Source organism: Oratosquilla oratoria, chromosome 25, assembly GCF_046742065.1.
Source record: "Oratosquilla oratoria isolate Oo_2021 chromosome 25, ASM4674206v1, whole genome shotgun sequence".
Classification (NCBI taxonomy): Eukaryota; Metazoa; Arthropoda; class Malacostraca; order Stomatopoda; family Squillidae; genus Oratosquilla; species Oratosquilla oratoria.
Window position 1 is genome coordinate 15,303,920 of NC_134801.1, and position 22,574 is coordinate 15,326,493.

The 22,574-nt window shown below is 37.6% G+C and overlaps 1 protein-coding gene across 10 annotated transcripts in view; it reads left to right on the plus strand.

Moving 5' to 3' along the window:
* The window catches only part of LOC143038832 (transmembrane protein 164), a 128,981-nt gene that overhangs the window by 95,688 nt on the left and 10,719 nt on the right, over positions 1-22,574 (plus strand). For 9 of the 10 annotated variants that reach the window (XM_076208429.1, XM_076208430.1, XM_076208435.1 and 6 more), the window contains one exon: positions 10,119-17,607. The exons of the other annotated variant lie outside the window; for it this stretch is intronic. In XM_076208429.1, coding sequence (XP_076064544.1) covers positions 10,119-10,316 — 198 coding nt within the window. In that variant the 3' untranslated portion in view covers positions 10,317-17,607. Of the gene's footprint in view, positions 1-10,118; positions 17,608-22,574 lie in introns of those variants that run through there. 10 annotated transcript variants of the gene reach the window in all.

Consider the following 22,574-nt stretch of genomic DNA (forward strand, 5'->3'; position numbering starts at 1 on the left):
AAGACTCAGTTATTAAAGTGATGAGACAGAAGGAGAATATAGTAAGAGACTTAGCAGATAAAAAGAAATGTATAATTATATTAGGAATGGAAGAGAAACATAACCCAGATAGAACCACAAGAATGAACGAGGAAAATGAAAAAGTAAGCAGTTTACTAGAATTAGTTCAGGAAGATGAACCAGAAATAATGAAACAAATCGAAGAGAAGTTTAGGCTCGGAAAGTATAGTACAGATAAGACCAGACCAATTAAGATTAAATTCAGGTCACAAACGATGGCAGAGAATATCTTATCCAAAACAGGGAAACTAGCAACAAATGAACAATATAAAAAGGTATGGATAAAAAGGGAAATGAATAAAGAGGAAAGAGAGGAGGAAAAAAAGAAAAGACTTGAAGCTAAGGAAAAAAACGAGACCAGAACAGAGTCAGAAGAGAGATTCTATTGGAGAGTAGTGAATATGAAAGTAAGGAAATTCGACATACTAGAGAAAAACAAAAGGGAAACAGGGAACACGATGGAAGTGGCAGAAAAACTAAGATTGTCTTACACAAATATAGATGGATTAATAACAGGATTGAATGAGCTGAATGATTATCTGAAGGAAAAAGAACCGGACATAATGGGAATTGTAGAAACAAAATTAAAAGGTCCACTACCACCCAACAGTGTAGGACATGATGCATATAATTATCGGATTAGAAACAGAGAGACAAAGCAAGGGGGTGGAGTTATGTTCCTGACTAAGAAGGATATAAACGTGAGGTGTGTCACATATGGAAAGAATACAGTAGAGATGATTATGATCGAAGTGGAAGACAGAGATAAGAAGAGCAGAAAGTTTGTGATAAATTATGTGCCTCCGAAAACAGCCTCGTGGGAAGAGAGTGAACATAAAAGTATGTTAGAGGGCACAAAGATAACATTAAATAAGATAATGGAAGATGGAGGAAGAATAGTTATGATGGGCGACTATAATTGCAAAGAAATCTGCTGGGAAGAGATGACAGTAAAGGGTGGAGACGGCTCATGGGGAAACGCTCTACTTGAGATGATTACTGACCATACAATGACACAGTGGATACAGGAGAATACTAGGTATAGAAATGAAGAAGAACCATCGAGACTAGACGTAATAATTACATCTGAACCTAGAATAGTAGAAAAGATTGAATATAAAACACCAATAAGTAAAAGTGACCACATATTGATTTAACTAGAAGTAAATGAGGAAAAATACATGAAAAGAAATGAACAATATAGAAAAGGAAGAATGATGTATGAAAAAACAAACTTTGATAAAATAAGAAAATTCTTTCAAAAAGAAAACTGGGAAGGAATATACAAAGAAGAAACAACAGTGGAAGAGAACTGGAATATTTTGACAAAAATTTATAAAAAAGGAGTGGAAAAGTATGTCCCAAGACAAAAACAAGAAAAAGAATATGTAAAATGCTGGTGCAACAAAAGTTGTAGGGAGTTAAAAGACAAAAGAGACAAAGCTTGGACCAAATTAAAAAAAATACAAAAGGCCTGAAAAATGGAAAATATATACATGTTATAGAAATGAATATGTACAAACGTGCAGATAGGAAAAGAGAAAATATGAAAAGGATGTCATAGAAAAGTGTAAAGATCAACCAAAACTATTTTACAGATTTGTAAACAACAAACGGAAAAACAAACAAGATTTGGAGAAATTAAGATAAGGAGTTGAATACACAGAGGAAATTGAAATGGCGGAAATTATGAACAAACATTTTAAATCAGTGTTTACAAGGGAGAACATACAACCTGAAGAGGTCGAATGGAAAGAGAAAGTCCCCCCTATGAAAGAAATAGAAGTAACAAAGAATGAAATATTGAAACACTTGAGTAATCTTGATGTCAGAAAATCGCATGGACCAGATGAAATAGCAAACTGGATTTTGAAAGAATGCAGGAATGAACTGGCAGACAAAATACATAGCATAATAAACAGTTCCTTGAAAGAAGGAAAAGTTCCAGAAGATTGGAAAAAAAGCAAATATAGTACCTATATATAAAGGAGGAAATAAAGAAGACCCTACCAACTATAGACCAGTTTCTCTAACAAGTACAATAGCAAAACTTTGTGAAAGAATTGTCAAAAGTAGATGGGTAAAATATTTAGAAAAAAACAACGTGCTAAATCCAAGGCAATTTGGATTCAGACAAGGACGATCATGTGTCACCAATTTAATATGTTTCTATTCAAGGCTAATAGATATAATACAAGAAAGAGATGGATGGGCTGATTGTGCATTTCTAGACCTAAAAAAAGCTTTTGACAAAGTACCACATAGAAGTTGCTTAAGAAATTAGAAACTGAAGGAGGAATACAGGGCAAACTGCTTAATTGGATGGAAGACTTTTTGCAAGAAAGAAAAATGAGAGTAGTGATAAGAGACAAACACTCAAAATGGGATGAAGTAATAAGCGGTGTTCCACAAGGAACAGTTCTGGCCCCAATAATGTTTGCTATATATATTAATGATATGGATGAAGGAATTGAAAGCTATATGAGCTTCTTTGCAGATGATGCAAAACTACTGAAAAAAGTGAACACGGAAGAAGATTGTGAATCACTACAGAGTGATCTAAATAAAGTACAGGAATGGAGTAGGAAGTGGGAGATGGAGTTCAATACAAAAAAGTGTAGTATAATGGAATTTGGAAAAAGCAAAAACAGAATAACAGGATCATATAAATTGGGATGAAGTAATAAGCGGTGTTCCACAAGGAACAGTTCTGGCCCCAATAATGTTTGCTATATATATTAATGATATGGATGAAGGAATTGAAAGCTATATGAGCTTCTTTGCAGATGATGCAAAACTACTGAAAAAAGTGAACACGGAAGAAGATTGTGAATCACTACAGAGTGATCTAAATAAAGTACAGGAATGGAGTAGGAAGTGGGAGATGGAGTTCAATACAAAAAAGTGTAGTATAATGGAATTTGGAAAAAGCAAAAACAGAATAACAGGATCATATAAATTGGGAGAAGAAGGAATAAAAAAAAGTAGAAAATGAGAAGGACCTGGGAGTCATTGTTATGAATAATATGTCACCTTAGAAACATATAAATAAGATTTTTGGAGAAACTTATAATTTAATAGGACGCCTATTAAATAGGACGCCTAATTAGGTCAGGAGAAGACGCCCAGATTCTGCAGGATGATCTTAATAAACTGTTAACATGGTCGGTGAAATGGCAAATGAACTTCAATATCTCTAAGTGTAGCGTGTTAAACGTAGGGCTACACAACCCCGAAAATAGATACAACTTAGATGACACGTTCTTAGAAAAATCTGAGTGCGAGAGGGACTTGGGAGTTCTGGTGAGTCCGGACCTTAAAACCAGGAAGCAGTGCATTAGCGCCAGAAATAAAGCAAACAGAGCATTAGGCTTCATTGCTAGGACGGTAACAAATAGAAGTGCAGAGGTAATTATTAAACTCTATCTAGCGATAGTTAGACCCATCCTTGACTATGCGGTACAGTTTTGGTCTCCGTCCTACAAAATGGACATAAATTCACTAGAATCAGTACAGAGAAGAATGACCAAAATGATACAAGGACTCGGAAATTTGCCTTACGAAGAGAGGCTTAGGCACCTAAACTTACACTCTCTGGAAAGACGCAGAGTGCGGGGTGATCTAATAGAAGTGTTCAAGTGGATCAAAGGCTATAACAAGGGTGATGCAAACAAGGTCATCATAATAAAACAACAGGGCAGGACTCGCAGTAATGGGTATAAACTGGACAAATTTAGATTTAAGAAGGAAATAGGCAAGAATTGGTTTACAAATAGGGTGGTCGATGAATGGAATAAACTTAGTAACCACGTAGTAAGCGCTGAAACTATCAGTTGTTTTAAAAAACGATTAGACAACTTTATGGATGGGGACGACAGGTGGTGATGGATACGGAGCTGCCTAGTGTAGGCCTTATGGTCTTTTGCAGTCTCCTTTATTTCTTATGTTCTTATGTTCTTATGTAATAAGACCAATCAAAGTGGCATTTACATACCTGAATGAAGAAATGGTGAAGAAAATTCTAATCACTGATAAGACCAAGATTGGAATATGCAGCAACAATGTGGTCACCAAGTACAAAAAATTGTATAAAAAAACTTGAGCAATTACAAAATTGGCACCAACACTCTCAAAACTATCATATGAAGAGAGACTAGCAAAACTTGAACTACAGACACTAGAGCAAAGAAGAGGGAGAGGAGATTTGATAGCTATTTACAGAATCATGAAAGGCATAGAAATTATTGATAGAGAGAATCTGATAAAATGGGATGATAGAAATACAAGAGGACACGGAAAGAAAATCAAGAAAGACAGCTATAGAAGAGATCTGAAAAAGAACAGCTTTCCTCACAGAGTAATAGACAGTTGGAACAAGTTAGATGAGAAAGTGGTGTGTGCAAAAACAATACATGAATTTAAAAATAGTTTAGATAAAATGAGATATGAAGACGGGACACCACGAGCATAGCTCCCCTTCCCGTAAAATACAACTAGGTAAATACAACTAGGTAAATACACAAGGGAAATAAGAGTAACACGGAAAGAAATAATGGATCAAATAATTAACTTTATGTCAAGAAATCACAAGGGACAGATGGAATAACAAATTTGATATCAAAACAATGTACTGTACAGAAAAACTAACAGACAAAATAACATAATATGTTGCTCACTCAAAGAAGGAAGAATACCAGAAGACTGGAAAAATGCTGATATCATACCAGTTTATGAAGGAGGAAGTAAGGCTCAACAAATTACAGATTGGTTTCCCTCACAAACATACATACATACATATACCAAAGGGTTTTTACCCCTACATGGGGGTAGCCAAAAAGAAAAAGGCATAGAAACCACTCCCACCCATTCCATTTCCTATATATTCCACTCCCCTCCACCCACCTCCCTCCCTCACAAGCATGGTAGCTAAAATTTGTGAAAAAGTTATAAAAAGTAGATGGATAAAACATCTGGAGGAGAACAAGATCCTAAATTCAAGACAATTCGGATATAGACAGGGAAGATCATGTACCACAAATTTGATCTGTTTTTACTTGAGACTACTAGATATAATACAAGAAAGGGATGGATGGGCTGATTATGTATTCATAGATCTACAAAAAGCTTTTGGTAAAGACCCTCACAAAAAACTATTAAGAAAACTGGAAACCATGGATGGAGGACTTTTTGAATGGAAGAAAAATGAGAGTAGTGCTCAGAGATAAGAGTTATACTTGGGAGGAGGTAATTAGTGGAGTTGTACAAGGATCAGTATTGGCTCCAATAATGTTTGCCATGTGAATGACATGGGTAAAGGTGTGGAATGTTACATGAACTTCTTTGTATATGATGCAAAATTGTTAAAGAAAGTGAGTACTGAAATGGACTGTGTGTGACTCATTACAGAGAGATCTGAACAGGGTCTAGGAATGGAGTCAGAAGTGGGAAGTGGACTTCACCATAAAGAAAATGGAGCATAATGGAATTTGGAAAAAGTACATACATATACCAAAGGCTCTTTTCCCCCTTACATGGGGGTTAGCCAAAATGAAAAAGCCATAGAAACCACTACCACCCATTCCATCCCCTACACACTCAATTCCCTTCCACCCTCTTCCCTCCCTCACATCTTGGCACCTCCTGGATGATGGGTCATCCCTGCATCCTGTCCACTGCTCTGGGTCAGAAGCAGTGTTGCAAGACACAGCATATCCACAGCAAGGCCACTTCATTAATTCAGCAAACCCTCCTCTTCCTCTTTTAATTTCTTTCCAAAGCATCTTTTTATTACTTTCAAAATTTTCTGTCATACTCTTACCCCATCTCACATCTGCTCTCCTCTTGGAAAAAGTATAAAAAAGATATCAGGACAATATAAAATTGGTGAAAAAAGTAACAAAAGTGGGATCTGAAAAAGACCAGGGAGGGATCATCACAAAAGATACATCCCCTGATAAACATATAAACATATAAAATTGTTGGCAAAACCTATAACTTGCTAAGATCAATAAAAGAGGCTTTTACTTACTTGGATGAAGAAGAAACAAAGGGAATACTGATAAGGCCTAAATTGGAGTATACAGTGACACTATGGTTACCCAGTACTAAAAAAATATAAAGAAAATTGAGAAAATCCAGAGAGCAATTACGAAAATGGCTCCATCACTATCAAAAATGTCATATGAAGAAAAATTGTCAAAACTAGAACCACCAACTCTGGAACAAAGAAAAGAAAGAGGTGATTTGTTGACAATGTACAAAATTATGAAAGGTGTAGAAGTCCTTGACAGAGATGACTTACTAAAATGGGATAAGAGAAACACAAGAGGACATGGAAAGAAACTCAAAAAGGACAGTTATAGAATGATATGGTTTAATATCACACTCCCCCCCCTTATCGGAAGGCTAGGACAGTGCCCTTCACAGAGGGCTTTGTAGCAAAGAGACATGAAAAAAAAAACAGCTTTTCTTACACAGTATGGATGTATGGAACATACTAGACAAAACAATAGTGTATGCAAAACAATAGAAGAATTTAGGAACAAATTAAATATGGTGAGATACAGAGATGGGACACCACGAACGTAGCTCCCCATTCTGTAAGATACAGCTATGTGAATACAAAGTTATTTACATAATTTAAAACCTAAGTAACTAGTGGGAACAAAAACAAAAAAGTTGCGCAGCAGGATGTAAATACATATAGGTAAATACACAGTCATTCTCCACTCACCCCAATCTTCTTTCTCCCTACCTTGTTCAACAGATATTCCCTCTTGCTCAAAGCCCCTTTCACCCTATCCATCCATCTCATCCTCAGTTGTCTCCTCAGTTTCACTCCATCCATCATTGCCATCCACTCCTTTTACTAATTTTTCTTCACTTATTCTCTCCATGTGTCAAAACCATCCCAATCACTATTTTGATTTTTATGTATTTCAATCCAAATTGGCATGATTTGGACTGAAATAGACAAAGGCATAAAAATGAAGATAGTGATATTTATCTGTAAGGTATAAGCTGATTTCAGTTGTTTGCTATTACTTAAGAATGTTAAGAAATTGAAAAACAGTGTATACATCACATTAAAAGGTTTTCATTAATTAGGTACATACATATACCAAAGTCTTTTTCCCCTTACATGGGGATAACCAAAAAGAAAAAGGCATAGAAACCACTCCCACCCATTCCATTTCCTATATATTCCACTCCCCTCCACCCTCCTCCCTCCCTCTTATCTTGACACCTCCTGGATGATGGGTCATCCTTGTATTCTTTCCACTGCCCTGGGTCAGAAGCAGTGTCGCAAGACACAGCACATCCACAGCAAGGCCGCTTCATAAATTTGGCGACCCCCCTCTCCGTTCCCTCATTCAGAAGACGGGGAGAAATCTCTATGGGTTGCGTCACATTTTTTCTCACACATACTTCCTCACCCCCCATCCCACTCCCACTCCCCCACATGCATCGTAGCATCATCTATACACAACCCTTCTCCATTCACCCCTATCTTCTGTCCTCTCCCCCCTATCTTCTGTCCTCTCCCATCCTTCCTCCACAGACATTCCTCTCTTTTGTAATGCCCCTTTCACCCCATCCATCCATCTCATCCTAGGACACCCCCTCATATTCACTCCTTCCACCTCTGCCTTCCACACTTCTTTTAGTGATCTTTCTTCACTCATTCTTTCCATGTGTCCAAACCATCCTAATACTCTTTCATCAACCCTATTTCCCAGTTCCCTTTCCACCCCTGTTCTCCTCACCTCATTTCTCACTCTATCTAGCCTAGTAACCCCTATCATACTTCTCAGACATTTCATCTCAAACACATTCAAACTCCTCTCTTCCTCTCTCATGTTCCATGTTTCTGCCCCGTACATTGCTGTTGGCACAATCACTCCTTCATATAACCTCCTCTTAGCATCCATTCCCAAATGTCTATTTCTCATTGCACTTTTTAATCCACCAAGGCATTTACTCACTTCCCTCAATCTACATACTACCTCCACCCCCACTCCTCCCTTTCCTGCCACATTTACACCCAAGTATCTAAAATTATCCACTTCCTCCAGTCTTTCACCCTTAATGCTCACTTCCAGCCTGCTGTCACTCTCTCCCCTTGTACATCTCATCACCTTTTGCCCACATTTATCTTCAGCTTCCTTTTTTCACACACCCTCTCAAATTCTGTTAAATAGGTATATACATAAAAAGCAAGTTGCTGATTTTTGTCTGTTAAGTATCAGTGGATTTCAGCTGTTTGGTATCACTACATTATGTTATGTACCACTGTTATATGCACCTTACTAAAGGATGTTAGGTTGTTAAGAAACATTGTATACATTACATTAAATCACTTGAATATAATCTGCACAGTGTTTACAACAATGGCTAATGTGGATGAATGCTCTTGTTTGTTGGTTTGACAGGAGCTAGAGACTAGCAGAGTCAGTGACACTAGTGACTAGTGGCAAGCCATAGGAACCTGGTTGTTGTTGTTTTTGTTTGTCGTTCCCTAGACTGTCTGTCCAAGCAGTCCCGTCTCCCCAAGGAATGCCACAGCCAAAACTGGGTTTTCCCACAAATCCTTTATAGAGTGTATGTTGTGTTGTTTGCGTGCATGATTGTGTATAATGCAGTCTTCCATTATGTGTTGTATGGGGTGAAGTGTTACATCCTGGACAGCTGTTCACAATGCGGTCATCCAGCCTCTTCTGGTAGCTTAGAAGTGCTGGGTGGTGGCCGCACCGCAGTCTGGTCAGGTGGACTCTGTCCTTTCGTGGGAGAGAGGATTTAGAAGGGTGGATATCAGGGGGTCTGGCATGCAGCAGTGTGTTGTCTTTCAGTGTGTTAATGGAGCGGTGAGTGATATGATTATGAATATGTTTCCGGAGGCTGGTATTTGGTGGTTGTGGAGGAAGAGAAAGAGAGTATCTGTGTGTGATACAGGTCTTTGGGTGTTGTTTTAATGTTTCTTGGTGTGTGAGGGTGTTCTGTTATGTAGTGTAGCGGGTGTGATGTGTTTGTGGTGGCTGCGGCAAGTGTTTGTGTGCCTCTCATGTCGACGTGGTCCTTGACTTTGAGGACTTTTGTTTCATGGTGTAAATGGTCTGTAGGTGTTGTATTTGTGCAGCCTGTAATTGTTTTTAGGGCTTTGTTTTGTATGATTTGAAGGGTGTTGTGTGTCTCACTGAGATTAGGAGCCCATGCAGGACTCGCATAATTCATCACTGAGCGTATGCATTGTATATTGTTGTATTAGTTTCTTTGTTTTGTCCAAATGTTGTTCCAGTGATTGACTTAAGTGCATTAAGTCTAGATGTGCATTTGTTTTTTTATGTTTGTGATGTGTTGTTTGAAAGACATGGATGTATCGTATGTTACACCAAGAATTTTTGGTGTGTTTGTGTGTGGTATTAGTGTTGTTGATGTAGAGATGAGGTATGTATTTGTGTTCTTTTGTCCAGTTGGTGAGAACCTGGTAGGAACCTGGTAGAAGGTGTGGGTGAAAATGATATGACTAGTGTTTACAGAAATGAATAATTGGTCAATGAAAAAAAAAATCCATTTATAAAAAAATCTATTGATGATAAAGGGATGCTGTGATGGTCCCTCAGGGGTGCCCTTCCTTATGGAAGTGCTGATATTGTGCCAGTTTGGGGCAGGCATAGTAGTTGGATGATTATTGATAGTCCATTTGATCCAGGAACATCTTTGCATGCCTGCTACACAGGGTGATGTCAACCATGTCCAGCCCTGGAGCCCCAGAAAGGAGGATGAGGAGGGAGCATGTGTAATGAATAGACACCACAAGATGGAAATGTGGATGAGGGAGACTAGACAAATCAGAGACAAAATATAGAAGTTTGTAGGAGTGAAGTGGCAGAAGTTGGCACAGAAGTGTGGCTCATGGAATGGGTTGGAAGAGGCCCTTGTTCAGCAGTGGACTCTGAATGAATGATTGATAACAGTGTATGTATGAATGATAAATAATATTAAGGGAGTATATCACTATGTTTATCAAAAGATCCATTGCTGTTATGTATTTCTTACAGGTAAAGGACATACTTGGAGCAGATGTAACAATGAGCACGTATGATAAAGAATTAAGCCATTATAAAGATATATCCCATACAATATACAAGACAAATGGGAGCCTTAAGCCTTCGCACATGCACCATCTACAACACAGACGCACCCGAAGTGATGCTCCAGAGATTCAACAGAGTAATGGGCATAGCCATAGGGACTAAGTCATAGTTTGGTGTTGTGGTCAAAAGTGTCTTAATATATATATATATTTTTTTTTATCCTCTTTCTCCTAATTGCTCATAGGAATTTTGTACTGCTCATGATTATTATAGAGCAGTTAAATATTGTGTATTTTGTGTTGCAGTCTTGTAGCCTTCACTGGTATAATGGAAAAAGTTTTGATTTTGTATTTTTTTTCTAAACTGGGTGACATCTTTTAGATTTAGATGCTAAGATCACTTGTTTGGTAAGAGACCATCCAGTCACAACCAATGAATGTCTCACACAGTTAAAAGATTTATGTTGTTAAACATGGAAAAAATAATTTCACACTCCTATTTTTTCATCAGAAAAGGTTTGCAAATTATAGATATGCTGCTGAGCAGTTTTCTATGATGCCATAAGAGTTTGTATAAAAAGAAAATGTGAGAATAATTGCCTTTTTGATAAGTGATACTAATGTATGGTTGCTTGAATATTAGATGTTGTGATAAAAGTAGCATATTTTGTAGAAGTCCCACAGTCTTTCTTAATATTGAAAAGACATTTCCAGATAGCTAACACATCAAGCATCTTTCATAGGAGTGTTGTATGTACATGGAATGTGTAAAACCAAAGGTATTGAAGTTTGTAGGTGAATTGAATAAATAATGTGGATTTATAAGTTGTCACTTGCAACACATTGAAATTTATATTGTAATATGATAGTCATTGGTGTCTACAGATGTGTGAATAAGTGTCAGATTCAGTCTTGCTTCTGACATATGCCATTGTTGTCCTTTCTGTAAATATGTATATTTTTGATGTCCCATAATTCTCAGTGTTCCTTATATACGTGTAAGTTCACACATTTGTTGTGTGTATTTTAGGGAGAGTTATATGATTGTGACAAATATTCAACCCTTACATGTTATCTTTGTACCTCACCATTTTCATCATGAACTTATTATTCTTCTTCAATTTCAGGGCTGAAATGATGTAAAGGTTAAATGATTGTGAGACTATTTTACTCAGACTTAACATTGGTAGCCATAAAATAGCTTTAGGGAAAAGGTAATATTTAGTGTGTGCATGGATTTACCTAGTTTTATTTACCTAGTTCTGTTATATGGGAAGGGGAGCTATGCTCGTGGTGACCTGTCTTTGTATCTCACAACATCTAGTTTGTTCTTAAATTCTTGTATCGTGTTTGCACACACTATTGTTTCATCCAATTTGTACCAGATGTCCACCACTCTGTGTGGAAAGCTTTTTTTTTTCAGATATCTTCTATAACTGACCTTTTTGAGTTTTTTTCATGTTCTCTTGTTTTTCTTCTAGCCCAGTTTAATAAATCTTCTCTGTGAAGGACTTCCATGCCTTTCATGATTCTGTAAATGGCCAGTAGATTGCCTCTTTCTCTTCTTTGTTCCAGGGTTGGTAGTTACAGTTTAGACAATTTTTGCTTTGTATGTCAGTTTTGAAAGTGTTGGGGCCATTTTTGTTGTTGCTCTCTGGATTCTTTCTATTTTCCTTGTACTATTTTTTGTACTGAGTGTCCATAGTGTCATTGCATACTCCAATCTTGGTCTTATCAGTGTGACTAGTATTTTCTTTACCATTACCTCATCCAAGTAATTAAAAGCCACTTTTATTGAACTTGATAAACTATAGGTTTTTCCAACTATTTTGTTTATCTGCTTGTCTGGTGACATGTCTTTGGTGAAAATTACTGCTAGGTCCTTTTCAGAACCAACTTTCTTTACTTCCTTTGCACCGATTTTATATTGTAATATTCTCATTTTACTTTTTCCAAATTCCATTATACTACATTTCTTAATGTTGAAGTCCACTTCCCACTTCTCAATCCAATCCCAGACCTTGTCCAAATCTCTCTGTAATGATTCACAATATTTTTCTGTACTTAGTTTCTTTAGTAGTTTTGTGTCATCTGCAAAGAAGTTCATGTAACATTCTACACCTTCATTCATGTCATTTACATATATAGCAAAGATTATTGGAGCCAGTACTAAGCCCTGTGGGACTCCACTTATTTTTTTCTTCCCGAGTAGAGTTTTTATCTCTGAGCACCTTTCTCATTTTTCTCCCATGCAAGAAATCTTACATCCATTTCAATAGTTTTCCATGTATACCTCCTGTTTCGAGTTTTAATAATTTTTTGTGTGGTACTTTATCAAACACTTTTTGTAAGTCCAGGAAAGCACAGTCTGCCCATCCATCCCTTTCTTGCATTATATCTATTAACCTTGAATAGAAACAGATCAGATTTGTGGCACATGATCTTCCCTGTCTAAATTGAAATTGCCTCAGATTTTGAATATTGTTCTCCTCTAGATGTTTAATCCATCTACTTTTGATAGCTTTCTCACAAATTTTGGCTATCGTACTTATAAGGGAGACCAGTCTATAGTTTGTTGGGTCTTCCTTTTCTCCCCCGTTATATATTGGCATGATAGCATTTTTCCAGTCTTGTGATACTTTTCCTTCTTTGAGTTAGTTCATCTATACATTCTTTTAGTATCTAGTTTGGAATTCCATCTAGTATGTGTGATTTTGTTACATCAAAGTTCATTATTTGGTACCTTATATCTTTCTGTGTCACAAATATTTCTCTCATTGTGGGATTGTGTATGTTTTCTTTAGTGAATACAGATTTGAAATGTTCATAATTTCAGCCATTTCTATATTCTCTGTATATTCTATGTCCCCTTGATGTAGTTTTACTATTTCCTGTTTATTTTTTAGTTTACCATTCACATATCTATAGAATGATTTAGGTTGATCTTTATATTTATCATGTATTTTCATTTTTTCTTTTTTTCTTCCCTTTGTATTTTTACATACTCATTTCTTAGTTTGATATAAAATTGCCACTTTCCATTTTTTTTTTTTTTTTTTCATCTTTTCCAAGCTTTGTCTCTTATCTTTTGCCTCACTACATTTTTTGTTATAGGAGCACTTAATGTACACCTTTTCCTGTTTTTGTTTTGGTACATACTTATCCACTCCTTCATTATAGATTTCTTTTAAAATTGTCCATTTATCTTCCTGTGTTTTTTCATTGAAGAATTTTCCCCAGCTTGCTTTTTGAAAGAATTTTCTAAGTTTCCCAAAATTTGCTTTGTTATACATCTGTCTACCTTTTCTGTTTCTCATTTCTCCCCATATATATTTCCTCTATTAGTTTAAGTTCAAGTAGTATGTGGTCATTCTTCCCAATTGGTGTTTTGTATTCCATTTTATCCACAATTTCAGGCTCTGATGAAAATATTAAATCTAGTCTCGACAGTTCTTCGTTATTTCTATATCTGGTATTCTCTTGCACCCATTGAGTCATTGTGTATTCAGTGGTCATTTCTAGTAGTATGTTTCCCCAAAGGTCCTCTTCACCTTTCACTGTCATTTCCTAACATATATCTTTAGAGTTAAAATCACCCATAATTAAATTACTAGATTTCCTCCTTTCAGCATTTCATTTAATGTATGCCATGTGTCTTCCAACAATTTGGAATGGTCACTCTTTTCAAGAACGTGTTTTTGGGGGCACATAGGGCACTTAGACTACCACAAATTTCCTACTTTTCATGTCACTAATTTAAACTTTTATCATGATCAATTCCACATAATTTTCTCCTGTGGTCTTCATCATATGTAAGCCCTTCTTAGTCAAAAACATGACTCCACCCTGTTTTTCCTGTTTTTATCCAATGATTATATAAACCTTGTCCAACACTATTTGTTGATAGTGGAACTTTTAATTTTGTCTCCACAGTTCCCATTATTTCTGGTGTTTCTTTCACCAGATAATCATTTAATTCATTTAATCCTGAAATCATATCCATATTGGTATAAGTTACTTTTATTTTTTCCTTTTCCTCCTTGTTTTCGGTTTCCTGCATTTCCTTTCTTTTGATATACCATTTTCTCAGCCTCAAGTCCAGCACTCAAAAAAAAAAGAAAATCCCTCTTTATGGTCTCCATTCTTTTCTAATTTTGTTTTTTGTAGTTTTCACTTTTTGCCAACTGCTGTTTTTGCTAGTACTTTTATCATTTGTGACCTGAGTTTAATTTTTAGAGGTCGATTCTTTTCTTTTGTGTATTGTCCCATCTATGCACTTCTACTTTTTCTATTTCTTGCCCCTCATCTTGTACCTCTTTCATAATTTCTTTTGTTATTTCTTTCTCCTCTTTTTCTCTTAAGTACCTAGCTACATAGTGTTTTTCTTTTATACCATATACCACCATGCAATTTTTATCTGTTGTGTCCCTGACCCAGTTTTCTTTCTCTTTGATTACTTTAATAACTGTTTTCTTTGCATTTTCTTCCACTAGTACAATTTCTGTAAAATTTATTTTTTGGTTCTGATCTAATTTCCACTGGTTTTTTTATTTTTTGAAGATCTGTCTTCCTTATGCTATCTTGATCCTTCTCTGTCACCAGTGTAATGTGTTCTTTTACCTCTCCTCTCAAAGCCTCATTTTTGCTGGTATCTCCATTTTTCATCCTTTCATTTTCAATTTTACTATGTTTAGTTCTTTTTTTTAGGTCACTAACCTCTATGGGTTTCTGCATTTTGTCTTTTCAGCACACTTCTATACATTGCAATGCATTCTTCTCTCAGATCTATGATAGCTTTCTTTACTCTGTAATCTTTTGATTCTATGAAATATTTATATACCTCATCTCTCTTTCTAAATCTATACTTTTACCTAGTCTTCTACCATCTCTTGCAAAGTCGGAAAAACCAAAATAATTTTCTTCATACCTTTGATTCCATTGTGGCATCTCATTATTACAACTTTTCTTGGGGATGACACCTAACTGCAGTTCAACCCTGCTCACATCTAGTCTTCTTTTAGTTGCTTCACCATATTTCTGTCTGCAATGACCATCCTCCATTTTTGTTTTTGTCACCAATTTCACTCTATTAACTCGTTTTGGGCACCTTTATGCTTTCCCCTTCCCAAACTAGGTGTTCATTTCGTCCAACTTAGCAAAAAAGTGCTATACTCGAGAGCTCGTACATCTGTTCCAGTTGATGGTTTGGTCGGTGTATTTACCTAGTTGTATTATACAGGAAGGGGAGTTATGCTTGTAGTGACCCGTCTTTGTATCTTGCAACATCTAGTTTGTTCTTAAATTCTTGTATGGGGTTTGCACACACTTGTTTTGTCCAATTTGTTACAGACATCCAACACTCTGTGGATTTTTTTTTTTTTTTTTCCTGATCTCTTATAACTATCCTTTTTGAATTTCTTTTCATGTCCCCATATTTGTATTCTATCTCACTTTAATAGATCTTCTCTGTCAAGGACTTCCATGCATTTCGTGATTCTGTAAATGGTCAATAGATTGCCTCCTTCTCTTTGTTTCAGGGTTGGTTGTTCCAGTTTAGACAATCTTTGTATGTCAATTTGGAGAGTGTTGGGGCCATCTTTGTCATTGTTCTTTAGATTTCTATTTCCCTCGTATTCTTTTTTGTACTGGGTGTCCATAGTGTTGCAGCATACTTCAGTCTTGGTCTTATCAGTGTGACTTGTAGTTTCTTTACCATTACCTCATCCAAGTAATTAAAAGCCACCTTTATTGATCTTAGTAAATTGTAGGTTTCTCTGACAATTTGTTTATTTGCTTGCCTGATGACATGTCTTTGGTGATAATTACTCCTAGGTCCTTTTTGGAACTAACTTTCTTTACTTCCTTTGAACCAATTTAATATTGTCCTAATATTCTTTTTTACTTTTTCCAAACTCCATTATACTGCATTTCTTAATGTTGAAGTTCACTTTGCACTTTTGACTACATTCTCAGACCTTGTAGTGATACACAATCTTTTTCTGTACTTTAGTAGTTTAGAAGTCAAAAAAGTAAACTCAGAGAGTTACCTAGGAGTAATCATCTCAAGTGATTTGACACCTGACAAATATGTGAATAAATTATTTGGAGAGACTTACAACTTAAAGATCAATGAAAGTGGCCTTCGACTACATAAATGAGGAGATGGTTAAAAAAATAATTGTTACACTGATAAGACCGAAATTAGAATATGCTGTATCAATGTGGGTACCTAGCACAAAAATGAACATAAGAAAATTAGAAAGAATCCAAAGAGCAGTGACAGAAATGGCACCCACACTGTCAAATCTGACATATGAACAAAGATTGGAGAAATTACAGTTGTCAACACTAGAACAGAGAAGGGAAAGAGGCACGTTGACCATTTTCAGAATTATGAAAGGGATGGAAGTTCTCGATAGAGATGACTTAAGTGGGACAGAAGAGAAACAAGAGGACACAAAAAGAAACTAAAGAAAGACAGTTACAGAAGAGACCTGAAAAAAAAGCTTCCCACATAGAGTGATTGATGTGTGGAACAAACTGAACAGAGAAACAGTGAATGCCAGAACTATACATAATTTTAAGAACAAACTGGATGTGGAGAGATAAGAAAATAGGTCACTATGAGCATAGCTCTCGTCTCATAAAATACAACTAGGTAAAAATAGGTAAATATATGTATATATATATATATATATATATATATATATATATATATATACACATACATACATACATACATACATGTACCAAAGGCTTTCCCCCCCTTACAAGGGAGGTACCCACAAAACAAAGGCATAAAATCCACCCTCACATACTTCACTCCCATTCCACTCCCATTCACCCACCTCCCTCTCTCTTATCTTGGCTCCTCCTGGATAACAGGTCATCCCTGCATCTTGCCCAGCCTTGAGTCAGAAGCAGTCTTGCAAGACACAGCACATCCACAGCAAGGCCACTTCATTTAATTGGCAACCGACCCTCTCCGTCCCCTCATGCAGAAAAGAGGACTGGGAGAAATCCTTTTGGGCAGCATCAAATTATTTTTCACACACACTCACCCACCCTTCCCATCCCCCACCCACTCCCTCTCATGCAACACAGCACTACCCATACACAACCACTCTATCCACTCCTATCTTCTGTCTACTCCTGTCCCTCCTCCACAGACACTCCCCTCCCTCCCAATGCCCCCCCCCCCCTCCATCCATCTCATCTTTGGTCGCCCCCTCATGTTCACTCCTTCCACCTCTGCCTTCCACACATTTTTCACTACTCCCTCTTTCTTCGCTCATTCCCTCCATGTGTCCAAACCATCCCAATACCCTTTCACCAACCCCATCTTCCAACTCCCCCTCCACCCCCACTTTCCTCACTTCCTCATCTCCTCATCTCTCACTCCATCCAGCCCAGTAACCACTATCATACATCTCTGGCACCTCATCTCAAACACATTCAAACTCCTCTCTTCCTATCTTATGTGCCATGTTTCTGAACCATACAGTGGTGTCAGCACAATCACTCCATACAATCTTCTCTTAACATCCATTCTCAAATGTCTATTTCTCATTGCACTTTTTAATCTCTCAAGGCATTTACTTGCTTCTCTCAATCTACATTCTACTTCTATTTCCATTCCTTTTCCCACCACATTTGCACCCAAGTATATAAAACTATCCACTTTCTCCAGTCTCTCTCCCTTAATACTCACTTCCAGTCTGCTGCTACTTTCTCCCCTTGCACATCTCATCACCTTACTTTTACCCATATTTATCCTCTGGATTTATAATGATCTACATAAGAAGGGATATGAAGTTAAGAATGGGTCAACTTTCAGTGCCAGTAAGGGTTGGCTCAACTATTTTAAAGCCCAAGCAGCCCTACACAACATCAAGATGATTGGCAAGGCAGCAGATTCTGATGAGCCCGCTGTTGCAGTATTCATACCAACACTGAAAAAATACATTGAAGAGTGTGGTTACAATGCCAAACAGGTGATAGAATATGACAAGACAGGCCTGTATTGGAAGAAAATGTCATCCAGAACCTTTATGTCTAAGGAGAAAACAATGCCAGGATTTAAAGCATCCAAAGACAGATTAACCCTGGTACTGGGTGGTAATGCAGTTGGGACCTGAAGCTGAAGCCTTTACTGACCCACCACTGTGAAAACCCAAGGGCACATAAGGGCTATGTGGAAGAACATCTCCCAGTGATATATAGATCCAATAAGAAGGCCTAGGTGATGTCTTCTATTAACCAGCATTATGTTGCAATTTATTTGTCCCCTGCACTGTGTGACTATGCTGATAAAGAAAACATTACCAACCATTTCCTTCTGCTGGTTGACAATGTCCCAAGCCACCAAACAACCATGGAAGATTGGGCAGACAACATAGAGGTGATTTTTCTGCCCAAAAACATGACAGTACTCATCCAGCCCATGGACCAAGGTGTGATCACCACTTTCAAGACATATTACCAGCAAGTCCACAGTCAAGCAGTTCTGGGCCAATTATTATATCAAGAAGGCCATTGACAATATCAATGCAGCATGGAAGGAGGTGACAGCAAAAAAATTGAATGGCTGATGGAAGAAACTGTGGCCCCGAGCGTGTCAAGCCAGCTGACAACTTCATTGGATTTAGTTATGTGGCACCCATTCATAAGGATGTCATATATATATATACAGGGTGCGGCAAAATTATGGCAACTCATTCATTTGCATATAATTTTATTGAAACAAAGAAATTTCAAAGAACGACAACAAATAACATTAATATGGACCTTTGGCACTATCATATTCAAGCGGTTTCAAAGTGGCCTCCTTTGGCGGTGATACAAAGCCTCAAACGCTTCTTGAAATTTTCGGCGATGGGCCGCAGCTCCTCCGGCGTGATTCTGTCCCACTCCCGGCGCAACGATTGCTTCAGCGACTCCAAACTTTTGTGGGGCTTAGCACAGGCCCTGGCCTCCAAAATCGACCATACGCTGTAGTCCATCGGGTTTAGATCCGGAGAGTATGGCGGCCATTCCGCAGATGTGATGAAACCCGGAAAATGGGCTTTGCACCACTCCTGAGTCGTTTTCGCCCTGTGGGCCGGAGCGGAATCCTGCTGGAACGTCCATTCCGCATCGCCAAAGTGCTGCTGGGTCCATGGAAGTACCACGGCCTCGAGGATGTCGCGTCGGTACACGTCCTTGTCGATTTTGACCCCCTGTTCCACGAAAACCAGGGGTGTCTTGCCGCTCGTGCAAATTCCGCCCCATACCATGACGGACTGCGGATTTTGGTGGTGTTCGATGATGGCCGAGGTGCCGGGAGCCTCTGCGGACCAGCTCCCGTCGTTTTGGCGGTTGTGTGCTTGTTCCACGGTGAACAGCTTCTCATTCGTGAAGACGATCCGCTCCCACTGCTGACCTGCGGCCCGGCGAATGAGCTGGCGACATCGTTGCAGCCGTACGCGCTTGTTTTCGTCCGTCAGGAGCTGAGCTTTTTGGATCTTGTAGGGCTTGAGTTCGAGCTCCTGTTTCGCCATTCGTCGCACTGATCAGTCGCTGATGCCAGTTTCACGGGCGATTTTCCTCATGAAGACCCTCGAATTTCGCTGGACTCGCTTCTTGATGATCTGCCTGTTCCTGGGAGTGTTGACGGTGCGTTTTCTTCCTCTTCCTGGACGGTCGCCTTCATGACCAAGCTCCTTGAACTGCTTGACTGCTTTTGAAATGACATCTTTACGAACACCGAGCAAACGAACAATGTCACATTGACGTTTTCCTTGACGATGCAGCTCCAAAATTACGTTACGTTTGTTTGCCATTCTGAAAAATAAATAGGAATTAAGCGTTACAAACTTGAGATAAACATAACTAGCACAAAAAAGTACGGAGAATTCAGTATAACAAAAATTATTTGGCTGCAATAAAATATGTTCGCAGTAGGACAAATTTAATTTGGTTGCCATAATTCTGCCGCACCCGATATATATATATATATATATGGAGAAAAGTGGGAGGTGAGCCAGTTATTGTTTGTGATCAATACTATGCTTGTTGCAGGATCAGAGGAGGGATTGAGGAAATTAGTGATAGAGTTTGGGTGTGTGAAAGAAGGATATTGAAGATAAATGTGGATAAAAGTAAGGTGATGAGATGTACAAGGGATGAAAGTGGCAGCAGACTGGAAGTGAGCATTAAGGGAGACTGGAGGAAGTGGATAGTTTTAATGTCTGGAACAAACTGAACAGAGAAACAGTGAATGCCAGAACCATACACGATTTTAAGAACAAACTGGATGTGGAGAGATATGAAAACGGGTCACTACAAGCATAACTCTCGTCCCGTAAAATGCAACTAGGTAAATACAACTAGGTAAATAAATACACACACAAAACTGTTGAAGAAAGTGAGTACTGAAACAGATTGTGATTCACTGCAGAGAGATCTGAACAGGTTTCAGGAATGGAATCAGAAGTGGGAAATGGATTTCAACATTATGAAATGTAGTATAATGGAATTTAGAAAAAGTAGAAAAAAAAAAAGGATATCAGGACAATTTAAAATTGGTGCAAAGGAAGTAAAGAAAGTGGAATCAGAAAAAGACCTGGGAGTAATCATCACAAAGAATATGTCCCCTGACAGATAAACAAAATTGTTGTTGAAACCTATAACTTGCTAAGATCAATAAAAGTGGCTTTTACTCACTAGGATGAAGAAATGGTAGAGAAAATACTAGTCACACTAAGAAGGCCAAAATTGGAGTACGCAGTGACACTGTGGTCACCCAGTACTAAAAAGAATATAAGTAAAATTGAGAGAATCCAGAGAGCAACTATGAAGATGGCCCCAAGACTATCAAAACTGTCATATGAAGACAGATGGTCAAAAATAAAATTACCAACTTTGGAACAAAGTAGAGAAAGAGGTGACTTGTCATGAGAAGTATGGAAATCCTTGATAGAGAGGACTTACTAAATTGGGATAAAACAAATACAAGAGGACATGGAAGGAAACTCACAAAGGACAGTTATAGAAGAGACCTGAAAAAGAACAGCTTTCCCCACAGAGTGGTGGATGTATGGAACAAACTAGATGAAACTATAATGTGTGCAAAAATAATACATGAATTTAAGGACAAATTAGATACTGTGAGATACAGAGATGGGACACCATGAGCATAGCTCTCCTTCCCATAAGATACAACTAGGTAAATACACACATCAATTGTCAACCTGTCAACACATCAACTGGTGCTCCTGGAGACTACATTAAGTATAGGACCTCTCATCAGTGCTACAATAACAGGATACCTAGGTTGTGTTGAATGGGAAGGGGGAGCGCTCGTGGGTGCCCAAGGTAAGCTAATACAGTGAAAATAGTATTGAAAGAAGATGGAAGGGAATGAAAACAGGCCAGATGAAATGAAACATAAACATGAGTTTAGAGACTCTATTAGGCATAAGGAGATTATTAGAAAACTATGAAGAAGATAATTTTTGGGATTTAGATTAGAAAAAGAACTTGAGAAGAAATATGAACATAGAGAGGGAAGTGAGAGTTTTGAAAGAATTAGCTTCAGGGGTCATTGAACAACAAGATATATATTACAGATTTGTGAATTAAAGAAAGCAAATGCTGAAATAAATTGGGAAGTGAGTGCCCTAAAAAAATAATTGGTTGAGGTAAAGCATGAAAATGAGGAATTGAAAAGCAAAGATACTGCAAATAGTATGACCATAAAGGAGATGAACGAACAAATGAAGGGAATGACCAAGAAAATTGGAGGAAGAATAGACAAAGAAAAGATACAGCAACTCAAGAAGGAATGAAAAATAATCATGAAAAGGATAAGGTATCTTTAAGGAATTGTTCAGCAACAAATGCAGGGGAACACTAAGGAAACAGTCATTCAGGTAATCAAAGAAAAGGAAAATTTGGTGAGAGATACATTAGACTAAAAGAAGTGTATAGTAGTATTTGGTCTAAAAGAAATAAAAAGAACCCAGTTAGGTTCATGAGAGACAAAGAAGAGAAAGAATTAGCAAGAGATATTTTGATAGTACAAGATAAAGAGCAAGAATTAGAAAAGGAAATAGAGGAGTGCATAGAATGGGAAATTATGTAAAGGAAGTCAACCCCTAAAGATCAAATTAAGGTCTCAAAGGGCAGGGGAAGAGATACTAGTAAGAACAGGAAAATTAGTAAATAATGAACACCATAAAGATGTATGGATAAAAAGAGATATGAACCTTGAGGAAAGAGAGAGAAGGCATTAAGAAGCGAAGCTATAAAAAAAAAAAAAAAAATGGAGTCTGAGAAAAAGAAGTGTTTTTAGAGTGTTGTTATGAGAATGAGAAAATGGTATCTTCAAGGAAAGAAACAAATGGAACAAAGCATCAGATGGAGAGTGCAGAAAATTAAA